The sequence below is a fragment of the Trachurus trachurus genome (assembly GCF_905171665.1).
Source record: "Trachurus trachurus genome assembly, chromosome: 8".
Taxonomy (NCBI): domain Eukaryota; kingdom Metazoa; phylum Chordata; class Actinopteri; order Carangiformes; family Carangidae; genus Trachurus; species Trachurus trachurus.
In genome coordinates this window covers 16041783-16055023 of record NC_139905.1, presented here as the reverse complement: position 1 = coordinate 16055023, position 13241 = coordinate 16041783, and the positions used below count along the sequence as shown (strand labels likewise).

The following is a 13241-nucleotide window of genomic DNA, read 5'->3' as shown; positions in this document are numbered from 1 at the left end:
ATTAATTGTTCGAATCCCTGCCAGCAGCTGACAGGCTGTAGTTTTTTTTTTACTGGCTGTGACAGTCCCATTCCTGTGACTACAGTCTCAGTGGATAGTGCAATGGTGGATCCCCCCCCCCCCAGGAGCTGCTACAGAATTTCAGCGTTTCCTCCTCTTGGTGGCTGCAGAGTCATTTCATTTTTATTTATTTGCTACAATTCGCATGATAACGTTAGCTGGCTTCCTTTATTTATTTTGGTCTGAGTTGCTGGTGGTCTAGCACTTTTTCGTGGCAGTGATGATTGTCTACACAATCTTTAATCTAATTTGAAAATATAATTTTACCATTTTGTCATTTATGTGCTATACTGTATTTTGGATTTACAAGATACAATGTAGTGAGCTTTATAACGGCTTTTAGTATTTTATCACCTACTGAAGCCCCCCCAAGTTAAGCTAAGATAAGCTAAACAGCTTCTAGCTGTAGTGTTACATATCTGAGGGACAATTATGAATGCCTTAATTGAATTCTCCGGAGAAAAGCAAGTGAACAGCATATTGTCCAAAATGTTCAAATGGCCTACAATCACTTTCTTAAAAAAAAAAAAAAAAAACGTAAAGAAAATTCCTCCCATAGGCTAGTAACAATGGTGTCATGGTAGCCTAAGAATGATAATGATAAAATGACTGATAGGTAAAAACATGTTTTACAACCTTTTCACAACAAGCTATTTATGGTATGCACTACATGTAAATGATGGAATTAAAGTCACTTGTCATACAAAATGCTCACTGCCATGTCGGTAGAGTCAAAAGACTGTCCTCTTGAGGGCCCTCTGGTGGCCCTAAGCAGGCTCTTAGTTTGCCAACGCTGACTGTTAGTGTGAGAGTGAAGGATGAGAGCAGAGGAGAGGGTATGTCTGCAACGTAAAGACCCCTGAGTCAACCTAGAATCCCTAACACAGCAAAACTCTAGGCGGATTACTGCTTTATCACACCCAAGCAGACACGCTGTGGTGAACATAATCTCACAATTCCTCGGGAATCAACATCACAACTATAAATTAATCCCCAAATATGGCAGGAGTTTCTTACTCAAGCATGTCCATCCCAAATGACTCAAAAAGCGTGTCCAAACAATGCAGCATGTTCATTTTGAAGCGTAAAACTGCTTTAATCCTGAGGAACTTCACTGGTGGTGGGATCTACTTGAGAGGCATTGTGGTTTGTTTATGAGACAATCTGGGCTCTAGATGAGCTTTTGTGAATTCTAGTGAACATTAATTCTTTGTTAATTACAGATCACAACCCTGGTATCAGTCAGTCTTTTGCCAAGTATGCCTTTAAATTGTTTGCTACAGCTTTGATACTGTCATTACTATGAAAAAGCAACATATTAATGACAGACTGAGAGTTTCTCAGGCCTGGTGCCCAACATCTAGAGACTGTTTTCAAATCCAAGCTGAGAGAGGAGGAGCCATTTACAGTTTTTGCAGTGCATTATCATATTTTGAGACATTCAAGAAATGTCAGTTTTAGTGCTTGAAATGTTTACATTTTTGTTGTTTCAACACATGTAATTCTTCGTGTATCTGGTTCTAGTCTTATGTTATTTTGTGAATTGTATGCTTGAGATTCACAAAATAACATGACACTGACGTAGTCTAGCTAGCCTACATGTTGACCTGGAGAGCATTTCCTCAGAAACTGGAGAAGGTGGGTGAAAATGATCGTATTTCCTTATGATATTTGGAACCTTGTGGTAAAGTTAAACTACAGAAAACAACTGACGGGTTGGAGTCTATTAATTAAGCAGTCCTCATTATTTCTCTGATTCTTCATCCTTTTCTTCATTCATTTCAGCGGTAGCCAGGCTAAAGAACCAAACAACCAAAGTTGGCACACTTTCCAAAGCTGGTATGTGCTAAAACAGACCATAGACAAAGGTACAGTATAATCAATTTTCAACAAGTCAATTTGTTAGTGATAACAGTTACCTTATTAAATGACCGTGTTGTTGTCCCTTCTGTGATGTCTGCTTCACTGTTTACAGTCTCTTCTGGCAACAAACATCGTCCTGATCTCGCGTGTGACGTCACGTCTAATCTCGCGCTTGTTTACGTGATTTTCTCCCGCAAATATCTAAAGTTAGAAATGCCCAATTCCGTTCATTTCCCTGTGAACACTCGATAATAACTTTTATAAACTGATAGGACAGGCAAGATACATAGGAACTTTGGCTGCATTATATGGAGTAATACACACACATTTTCATCCTTGAGCGGGACTCTACTTCACTCGGTAATCGGCTCCACGCCAGCTGACTACCTGTAACCATGGCAGTAACAAGCAGACATCACAGAAGGGACAACACGGCTGAGTTTATGCAGTTTGAGAACAACGACGACTGGTTTCATTTCGATGGGCGCCCCTATCAGTTTGAGACTGAGTTTACTGAAGACAAGCAGAAGGTAATGGAGGAGTAAAGTGAAAGAGGGGCAGCTGCGGTGGAGGCTATGTGCTGGAAATGGAGGCTAAAAGTGACAGAGGGAGAGAGCTGGTGGAGGATATGTGCTGGACCTGGGGGAATCAAGTGGTCAGTGTGGTGGTCACTGCCTGTCGGTGGCCGCTGAAACCAGATGATTGTGCTGCCAGTCGGCCTCGGACGTGCCTGGACTCTATGTTGGACACGGAAAGTTGCTGCATAGCGTATAACTGGAGGAGAGTGGGTGAGTTGTTTTCGTCTCTTTTCAATAGAAACCAGGCAAAGCCAACAGATGTTTGATGCCTAGTATTATGCTGGGACCATGTTTGTACTGTTGATGAAGTTTTGTGCTGTTCTGAGCATTAGTTGTGGCTGTAAGTGGCTTTTTGATCGGTGGATAGTGGATCCGTATACTGCGCTGTTTGTTATGGTGCGGTGACTGCGGTCATTGCTAACGTTGCTACAACTGGAGAAGCTAGCGGTTCATCTCTGGAGGGGGGGGTCTAACTCGGTGTTACTGTGCGTTGGACCATGGCTTAAACTTACGCCGGAATATCCCTTTAAGAACAAGTTCAAACTGAGTCGGTGGAAGTGGACATCAAAACTAGAGGCATTCTGAGGGTGTGAGGGTGTTAACAGGAGGCTTACAGAGTATGAATGTGCATCAAGGCATGACAGCAAGAGATGCCACCTACTGTCCCTGGTGTACATTTTGACTGTCACAGAGGGGGTGGTCTATCTTAATTTAGCAATGAGCTGCGGGGCTGGGGAGAGAGGGGGGTCTCATCCACCAATCAGAGATAGACACTTGTGCATCAACTGTACAGCTGGAGTGACAGCCAACCAGAACTGGAGGGGAAAGTAACTCAGTTGGTTATGTCATTATTATGCCCCTTAGATGTTAAATTGTCAATACTGAGACCTCATTTTAAAAAGACACAAAAAGAAAGAGACACACATAGGACCCAATGTGTAAAAAACAAAGTACAAACTTTATTATTCTGTCTTTACAAAGGCACAAGCCTCTTTATCCCCAAAACATTTCTCTTAAAAAATAAAAACAACAACAACAACAACAACAACAAAAGAAAAAAAATAGCTTCTTGATGACCAGATGCACCAACAGGTCTAACATAAAAAGGTACAAAGGACACACAAAAAGAGCTGGAGAGGAGGGAGCTGCAAAATGTGAGGGGAGATAGAGATACGGACAATAGATAAACAAAGACAGCACAAAAGATTGCAAAAAAAAAAAAAAGTGATGTGAGGGGCAAACAGGTGTAGTTTTGGGAGGACTGGACATGGAAAGAAAAGGGGATACACAGCTGTGCGGTTTTTACTCATAATAATCAGCTTCAGCTGAGGAGATGCCCCTCTTTACAAAACAAAGAGGCCGACTCCAGTATAGTACAGTAAGTGCTTTGTAATCGTGACGCCATTTAATGATCCCAAGCCCACCCCACTCATCTGACAGTTTGATATGTCCACGTAACGTTTTCTAAGACACAGAAAAGAGTGCAAAACACAGATGGAATTAAAAAACAGCTCCGGGATTCAGCAGAAGACTCTACTCTCAAATGCAGACACAAGGGCTCTACAAAAAGCAGAGCATGCAAACAACATTTTCAATATCCAGGAATCCCCTTCCTTTAATGATAAGTACTGGGAAAATGTCCCATGATTATATCTGACTCGTTTCAGTAGAGCCGACATCAGTAATTTCTTAAAGGGTATAATAAATCAGGATAGATGAAGTCTATCTGTCCAGCAATTCAAAGCTCCATCTCTAGGTTGGTGCAGGGGATTTTGCTAAATGCAATTTAAAATAGCAGTGATGTGTCAAAAGCCACTAATCTCTACATACACCAGGTTTAACATTTGAAAAGTCGCCTGATAGTAAAAATGGAGTAAAATTTCATGGAATGTCAACATTTAATGGTGGAATCATTATCCACACATTTGATGATAATAGTGCACACGATGGAGCCAAAACAGCTGCAAATCTACATGCAAATCCTACCAGAGGTTAGTATTCAGACACAATTTGAATACTTAGGGGGAAAATGATCTGAAGCACTTGTATGTAATTAGTATATATCAGCAACCTGTTCATCTTTGAGGCAAACATAATAAAAGAAACACAAGTGAAACAGACAAAATAACTGGGAATATATATTCTAACACACCCTGGGGGTCGACAACCTGTGTGGAAAGGCAAAGAGATTCCAGTAGCCACCTAAAGGCCCAGATCAAGTGTCCAGCTACGTCTCTCAGACCCCAGGGCTGTGTTAAGGCTGGCTTCACAGTGCCTCCCTGCACTCACAGGCTATTAGTAAGGCAAGGTGTTGCCTTTCTCAGCCACGTCTTATGTTAATCTGTCCGTCAAACAACAGTTCCAGGCAAGAAATGCATTTAAAAATAATATCAAATCTGAAACATGTAAATAGTGTGGTACACTAGACAAAAGCACTCAAAGGGACAAATGATCTACGTAGGGAAATGCATAGAGCATGTGTGGTCGACCCAGTTACCTCCATGGCACATTCAAACAACTTCACTGGGTATTTATATCATATTTGGAACATACTCTGCTTGGAAAGATGTCCCACAATTTGGGCAAGAAACAACACCGTTATGGGCTATATAAAACCAGCCCTTAAGATTTAGGAAACAAGTGATTGTATGTCAGTCATATTTGTATGCGTGTGTGTTGTGTGTGCGGCGCACACACAACACACACATACACACACGTGTGCCTTAATTTCAAGGCAAAAGTGGCGTCGTTGCAGACTGCCAGAGTCTGGGGAACCACTAACGCCATGCTGATTCAAAAGGCTAAAAGGGACGCATACACCCACCCAGACACACACACACACGTGCACACTTGCGCACACTTGCGCGCACACACACACACACACACACACACACACACACGTGCACACTTGCGCACGCACGCACGCACGCACGCACGCACACACACACACACACACACCAGTGGAAATCACTAGGGAGTGCCCACAGATTAGCTTATTTAACAAGCCAGGTGCTTTTATGTTCAAGAAGGGAAAGTCTTAAGAAATGGCAAAGTACTGATTTTCTTTCTTTTTTTTTTTTTTTGTCTTTTTTTGTCTTTTTTTTTATGTCAGGCTATGAGTTAAAAGAAAAACATGCTAAATACATATGTGGGATTACTGGGAACCCAGCCCAGTAAAAATGTTAACAAACAAATACAGTTGTGAACCAGTAAGTGCACTCTCTCCTCCCGAGCATTCATAAATGTGCTGCTTTTTTGTGTTTTTCCAGTACAACTGCTTCATCTCGCTGGCTGCAGGAGCCTTTGAGAAACAGAACATGAAAAGGTAGACTTGAAAAGAGAAAAATGACACAATCGTTCATCCAGAAGCCTAAAGACAGTTTTGTAAGCTCACAGTGTCTCAGGATGTGGGCCAGGATGAGAAGGTTTAAAAGGATGTACATTTTAGCAGAGACGCTCAGGTCTTGGGTGGTGGTGGTGACGCTACACTGCTGGGCTCTTCATTGACTTTGTCTCCCTGTTTTGCAGATAAGTCACATGGCTTCAAGGCCAAATAAAGAGACAAACAATGCTGGTGGATGATGGAGATGTTAAGCAGACATTCAAAGTCCTAGTATCCTGTATGACAGTGTTTCGAAATCAGTCGGTGAAGTAGTTTCTCTAATAACCTTCCTACGGATTAATGAATGAGTCTGTGTTTAAGTGAAATAGCAGGGGGGCTAGAGATAAGCAGAGAGAAGACGCAGAAGAAACGGCATGTATGAGTGTCTAAGTGTTAACCTATCTGGGCTGCCTATCACGGTACAACATGTAAGAGTGCGTATTAAAAACAAAACAAAAAAAAGGGTGAGTGCTTCAATCTGTTTGCCAGCCCTATTAATGTCCACTGAACAAGAGTGCTGTGGGTTTGAAGCCTCCCGTAGCCCTGGTCTGCTTCGGCTTTTTCTGTGTTTGGGTGTTAAGTGTGCGGCACCCGCGAGATGCCGGGGGTGGGGGGGGGTGACCTCAGGGCAGTGAACAGTCGTCGGGCCCGTCGCTGTTTGAGGCGGTGTCGGAACCCGCCGCGTCGGAGAGCACGCGACCTGAAGAGACGATGACCGCTCTTCGCTGCTCCTCCTCGCCGGCACAGCCCTTCCCTTGGGTGCCTTCAATGTGCTGGATTGCCTGGAGACAAAAGGGAGGAAGGGATTAGTCGTGATGTGAGTGACGACAGCCCCCTCTAGTGTTCAGATCTATAAACCATCTCAGCAAGAAACGGCTCTTTTTTTTTTCTTCCTCTCACTTCCTTGTGTTTGTGTCTTACTTGAACAATGGTGTCCAGGTTCTGTCGGGATGTGGACACTGTGTTGATAACTGATGTCGGGCCCATGGTTACCACGGTTACATGATGGGATTGAGCACTTTGGACAGGTGCAGGGACGATGACTGTAGCGTGGTGTGTAGGGGCAGGAGGGGTCTCCGGAGCCAACACCTGGAAGAGACAAAGTACTTCTTATTCTTTCCATTCAATCCATTTTCACCACATCACTATGGTAACAAGTGATCCAAGTGGACACCCTATAAATCTGATGGACACAAACCACCAAAAAAGAAACAAGGTAAAACAGCACATATACACCTTCACAGTGGGAACTGCTGCACAAATAACTTGGAGCACAGCTGGACAGCGTATGTAACATTAACCAGGCCAGATGTTAGGAATCTCTCATCAACCTAAATTTCCCCACCCTTCTGTTTGGGGAAAGCTTCTCACAGCGCGTTGTGAGTTGCCTCTAAAAAAAAACCAAGGTTGTTGGGCATGTGGTTGTTTTTACCTGAAATGGCACAAGTGAGGGTTGTTTGTGTTTCTCATCAGAGTGCCACTACACGAACAGAGGTGGAGCTTCAGCCAGACTGAGCTCGACCAAAATGGAGTACCCAACCCCACTGAGGTACACCAAGACAGAAAACAGGAACTTTAACCCTTGAACACACTAAAAGCCCCCCCCAAAAAAGCTCAAAAGGCCACCCAAAGCTGTCCAGCTAGCAATGAAAATGAAAAATAGGAACTCTTATATTATATCACCGCTTTCACTAGAGGACACTCAAGGACAAGTTCAGTCTTGACCTTGAAAATAGTGGTTTGACATAGAAAATCGAGGTCCATTTACATGTTTTTTTGTCCAGAGCTTTCTACCATGTCTTATGTTAGTGATGCCCTAACATACTGTACCATCCTGTAGCTGTGACATGTGATTAGAAGCTTAGTAAAAGTTGAAGCCCTAATATTAGGGCAGATCATGTGAAAAAGGCTTTGGGTGTCATGGAGATACAATGATAGTATAAAATATATGTGAATGAGCAATCTTTTTTGAACAATAATTTCTACCCTGTTGGGTAAATTCGTCAGATTTCACCATTTGGGGTCGTATCACCCAGCTCTGGTTGGGAGGGGTCTCAAAGTGTCACATGGCTACATGTGCACCAGCTGTGGATGGACAGACGGCACACACCGATTGATTTGGCATCATGTTCATTTGGGGTTAGCCTGCAGAAACAGGATCCTGCTGCTGTCGGGGCAGGAGATGGGAACGGCAGAAATATGTGTGAGCTGGTCATTTAACACACTGTAAATGTGTCTTAGCTGTTGACAGCTCTAATTCAGGACGCGAAGGGGACAGCCATGTACAACTATGTCAGTGTGATATCTGTAGAACATTGTACAGTTGATAATATAGCCAACAATACATTTTTAGTTTTCAAAATATACTGGGTGAAAAAAAACAGTATATTTACTGTAGTTCTTTGGTTTGTCGTTCCATAGTCAGATCCAAATTTGACGTCGAAGAAAACGTCACATTTAAACTTAATGTGCTTCATTTGTATTTCCTAAAAAGATCAATTTCTCTTTAAAATGTATACACTGGAACTGGGGAAATTTACCAATTACAGAAAAGTGAAATTCATCAGCACAGGCATGATTCTCAAAGGGATTCCAGTGTGTTTGTGTGTGTGTGTGAGTCAGACTCGTATGCAAATGTGTCAGACCTGTGGGCTGTGAGCAGGAGTGAGGTCCCTCTCCAGCTGCTTGTGCTGCGGCAGACGAACAAGGCTCTGTGTCTGGCCCTGCTGCTCCTGGAGCTGCTGGGCGATCGCCTTCAGTTTCTCTGGGTACATCTGTGCATCCAGGGAGCGCATCTGAATAACAAAAGCAGGCGATAAAAGTGTTAATTAAGTGCATGTCAAAAATAATATAATTTTGTCGGGACTTAAGCCTCTTGTGTTTGCGTGTTGATCTTCACCTGGTCTTCCAGCATCATTCTGACTGACCGCTCTTTCTCCAGCTGCTGCCTCAGCTCAATCATCTCCCTCCGTAAATCCTCCGTTTTCTCCTCCTCCAGGATGTCTGGTGAGCCAATCCCTTCATCCTTCTCCTCTGCACGCCTCCTCTTTGGGGAGGAGCCACTTAACTCCTTGGGAGAGAAAACAGAAATTGGAAATAGGTTTCAAATCAATACTAAAACTGATGACAGAGAAAGACAGAAAAGTAAGCCTAGCCTAGTAACAGCTTTGTCAAGAGCTTAAACTTTGGCATGGTGATGCTTTACTTGTATGATTCGCTTGAGCTGACTGTTCTGCTGCAATAGCCGCGTCTTCTCCTGCTCCAAAGTAAAAATGTACTCTGCCGTCTGTTGCAGGATAGCAGCCTAGGGGGGGGAAAAAAGGAGAAAGATAATATTACATGCCTGTTACAGCCACAACTAAGTCATCCTCTAATTCAAATCTCTTGTTTGTGACCCACCTTGCTGAGCTTTTCTCCATCGCTGTGTGGGATGAGTGTTTTAAGTGACTGGAATCCAGAATTGATGCTCTGCATACGCCGACGCTCGTTGCTGTTGGCAATCTCTCTGCGGATTCGCCTCTCCTGGTCCCGGGCCGTTTCTGGTGTCAGAGGAATGTTGGCCAGACTGGGGGGAAGAAGGGAGAATGAGGAGGGGCAAAACTGTTTTAAAAAAAGAAAACAGACATTTTAAAATAGCTCTAATACAAAATTATAAAGAGAAATATTGATGATGTTGATATATGGATAGAAAATACAATAAGAATTGAACCACATATTATTTAGAAAAGGAGAATTACATCCTCGAGTACTATTAAACCAAATCCCATTTGTTGTTGAGGGTTGGTTGATTGCATGTCTTCCTTTAATTCTTGGGGGTCAACGCAAATTCCCTGGATCTGCCTCCTCTTCCTGCTGCTTCAGTTGGTAGTTGGTCATTGCTCAGACTGACAGACCACTCCCAGTGGAAGGGTGAAGTTTTACTGTCCACCAAAGCTGAGTTTATAGAAATAACTGGCTAAGTTAGCAAACAAATTCTAAGCACTGGCCTGCCTGTCAACATAATCCTCGCTTACTGAAAATGCACCGTCTGCAAGGCTACCGTCACTGGAGTTCTTAGTAATTCTGCCTTCCAGTTGGAAATATTTTGTACCCAAGAAATAGTCCCAATGAATACAGTTAAAATATATATATATATATAAATATAAATATATATGAGGTAACCGAGACAGATCATAGTTTCTAGTTGAGTTTTGACTGATTTCAGTCATAGTGGGGTGGAGCAGAATTTTCTGACATTGAAATAAAATCATCTGTGCATTGTGCATTAGTCCTTTAAATTCACTAATAAGCACCCTTTTGTGTGGATATCCTAACTGTTGCATCCTACAAAGGTAAGCGCAGTGGGATATTGCAGGAATTAGAGGAACAATTGTTTTAACCCCAGCACAATAGTTTAAGCCCAAATTGCAGATGCGCAGGCTGTGGCTTTAGAGCCAGACTGATCAGATCACTCAGCCTTTTAAAAAATGACCCAGAGATAAAATCATGTGTCACAGAGTGATGTGTGTTTGCCGTTCAACCCCTGATCCTCTGGTTTTAAAAAGGTTCTGGGGAGTGAACAAGTTTCCTCCTCTTAAAAGTGGCAGTTGTGAAGTTCGCACTTCACAAGATGCCTTTAATGCTAAAAAGGATTCCTGGTGGAAGCTTCACTGTTAACTCCCGCTGACTGTTTCTGAGACATAATTAGAGCAGTACAACATCTGTTAGTATTTCAACCCCAAAACTGTGAGGAAGAGCCTCTACATACCATTCGCTGTAATTTAGCAGAGAGGGAAATTTTAGGCGAACTTCCACTAACATCCTCTGTATCGAGCTCAGTATCTCTGGGACCCTCTCTAGTCAAGCTCTTATCTGTACTGACTCAGCTGCCTCAGTGCAAACACTGGGAACAATTGTGCCGACACAGATGAGAAAAGGAGTGTGTGTGTGTGTGGACACATAAAGTCACACAAACACACACACACACACACACACACACACAAGTAGCCTACCAACACTGCGACGGCACATCCAGCAAACACATCCACTGCCAAAACATGACCAACTGGGGTTGGACTTCACCATATCACACAAACACAAGCCACTGTAGAGAAAGAGCCTGGGTCCCACAGAGAGTTGGAAAAAAGAGTTTATGAACCAGCCAAGTGAACCGAGCTGAACATATTGGTTGATTAATTTATCAGTGGACCAAATCAGAAAATTATTAGCATATTGATAATTATCATATTAGTAGTCAAGCCAAAATGCTTTACAATTAATAGGCTCATATCCTTGGGTGTGAGAGGCTGCTTCTTCTTGCCTACAATTTAACACTTCAGGATGGTCTGACAAAATCATAAATCTGTGCATAAATATATTCATTAATTATGGGCCTGGGAGGAGAATGGCAGCAATTTGACTGTATTCTTATTAATTCATTAGACATTACAATATTACACACCTTACCTGGAAATAAAGTGATTCATATTTTTAATTCTAAAACCAGACTATCTGAATTATTCAATATGTTATGGTTATGAGTCAGTGTGGGTTAAATTATTATATCTATATAAATAAAAAAAAGATGTCGTTGTGTACCAATTCACCGCAGGCTCACTTTGAGGATTAGAAAAAAAAAAATCAAAGGGCCTACATTTCCCAGATTGCCCGCGTCACTACGGGCAGCAGCAGCAGAGCAGATCCCTCCGCCTCCCTCTTCAAACAGGGCTGCGGGCAGCGGACGTATGGACGGGCCTTCCGCGACATACACACCCCCTTATTATTAACACCACTTTTAATCTCCCTGCCTCCCTCCCCGGGAACACACACACACAACACCCTTTTACCGGACACACTAGCGGGGATGTAATTAAAATACCCCCAAAAACGAGCTCCCTTCTTCGTCACTCCCCGCACGGTGCCAGACACCTCCGCCGTTGCTCCGAAGCAGTCAGACTTTTCGTGTCCTCCGCCATTACAACAATGCGGCAGGCAGCATGGCAGAGGTGCGGGGATGAAAAGACGCAGTGGAGGCGGCTCGGTAGCGCGAACTACGAGCACGGAAACACCACGAAAACTATCGCCGTGTCGAGTGAAGGGTAATTTTGCCAACAGCTGTACATTTTTCACGTCGGGAATAAACCAAAACAAGGCGCCATTCACAAGGAAACAAACGCCAGACCCCCTCATCACTTTTAGCACAAGCCCCAAGCATGGCCGCACTACCCACAATAACTTCAGATGGCTCAGAGCGAAATCACCAGCCCCCTTTTGATGTGTGCGGTAAAATTAAACCCTTTCACACTGCGAGGCACCAGTTCGCACAACCTTTCTCTTTCTTATGCTAATCTCGGCATCTGTAAGTGACACGGAGGGGATAATTTGAGGATAAATAGAGCGGGGATGCGCTCCGGAGCGGAGTAGCAGCGTGGTGTGCACGGAACCACGTGGTTTATGTTTGTTAGCCACAAAATACATCGATTTCGCAGCCAAATGTGCGAAATAACCTCGGGGGGAGGATGCTGTGGTCCGAACCGGAGCCCCCGACTTGAACAGCCGCAAGACAACCCCGGGGTTTGGTGATAATAAATGACCGCAGCTGCCCGTGAGTATAGGTCGTGTACACAATAACAGATCAGATCAAGCATGTTGCCTCAGCGCCGTCGCTAAGTGCGTTATGCACTCCAAACATATGATTTATAATACAAATACACACCGCATGCTGGGTGAAGTATACACACCTACAAAGACCCCCGATCACTTCTTTCTCCGTTTTCCTGAAATGTTGCAAGGACGGCACCTTCTGAGCTGGTACCATGAAATACTCCATGCTCGCCTCTCGCCAGTTTGGTCCCCCCCTCTCTCTTTAAAAAAAAAAAAAAAAAAACAGCAAACAGTCTTCGCGGAATAAAAGAATAACGATGACGCCAGAAAGTCAGAAATCCGTGTTATCAGACACAGGTGAGCTCCTCAGAGAAGACAGGAATCCCTCGTCTGTGCAATGTAGTAGTTTCAGGCTGCTGAGAGTTGTAATGTTACTCGACTTCCAGCTGATGGGGTTCCCTCGTTGTGTGTGGTGCTCTACCTCTCTCTCTCTCGTTCTCTCTCTCTCCCTCCCCTTTGCTTTCTCCCTCTGCATGACCGTGTGTGTGTGTGTGTGTATGTGTGCGTGCGCGCAGCTGATCGGATGGCTTTCAAGGCGGGAAACAGCTGGTAGGAGTCACACACTGCACTACCGAAAGCCTCCTTCCGCAGAGACAGGGGACTGCATGTAAACAAAGGACTATTTACACCGACGAAAAAGCGCACATGTGGACTTCTATATAAATAACACTGACACCGACTTTATGATTAAACCTGCACTACTGTTGAGTTAAAGG

General features: G+C 43.6%; 1 protein-coding gene across 1 annotated transcript; it reads right to left on the bottom strand.

The window, feature by feature from the left end:
* Positions 1-5410: 5410 nt before the first annotated feature.
* Positions 5411-12893, bottom strand: tfap4 (transcription factor AP-4 (activating enhancer binding protein 4)). Its single transcript, XM_083977922.1, has 7 exons — positions 12603-12893; positions 9283-9448; positions 9089-9187; positions 8783-8953; positions 8529-8678; positions 6805-6972; positions 5411-6665 (listed from the first exon to the last, which is right to left on the bottom strand). Exons 1-7 carry the CDS (start codon positions 12689-12691, stop codon positions 6507-6509), a joined length of 1002 nt encoding a protein of 333 aa, XP_083834048.1. The 5' UTR covers positions 12692-12893; the 3' UTR covers positions 5411-6506.
* Positions 12894-13241: the final 348 nt, after the last annotated feature.

Bases quoted from the DNA above. Each gene is read 5' to 3' on its own strand.
- tfap4 (XM_083977922.1), bottom strand. From the start codon at position 12,691: ATGGAGTATTTCATGGTACCAGCTCAGAAGGTGCCGTCCTTGCAACAT. The intron at 6,973-8,528 runs GTCTGACACATT...TGTCTCTTCCAG, and splicing joins CTCCTGCTCACAGCCCACAG to GTGTTGGCTCCGGAGACCCC. The intron at 6,666-6,804 runs GTAAGACACAAA...TTTTGTCTCCAG, and splicing joins ACCTGGACACCATTGTTCAA to GCAATCCAGCACATTGAAGG.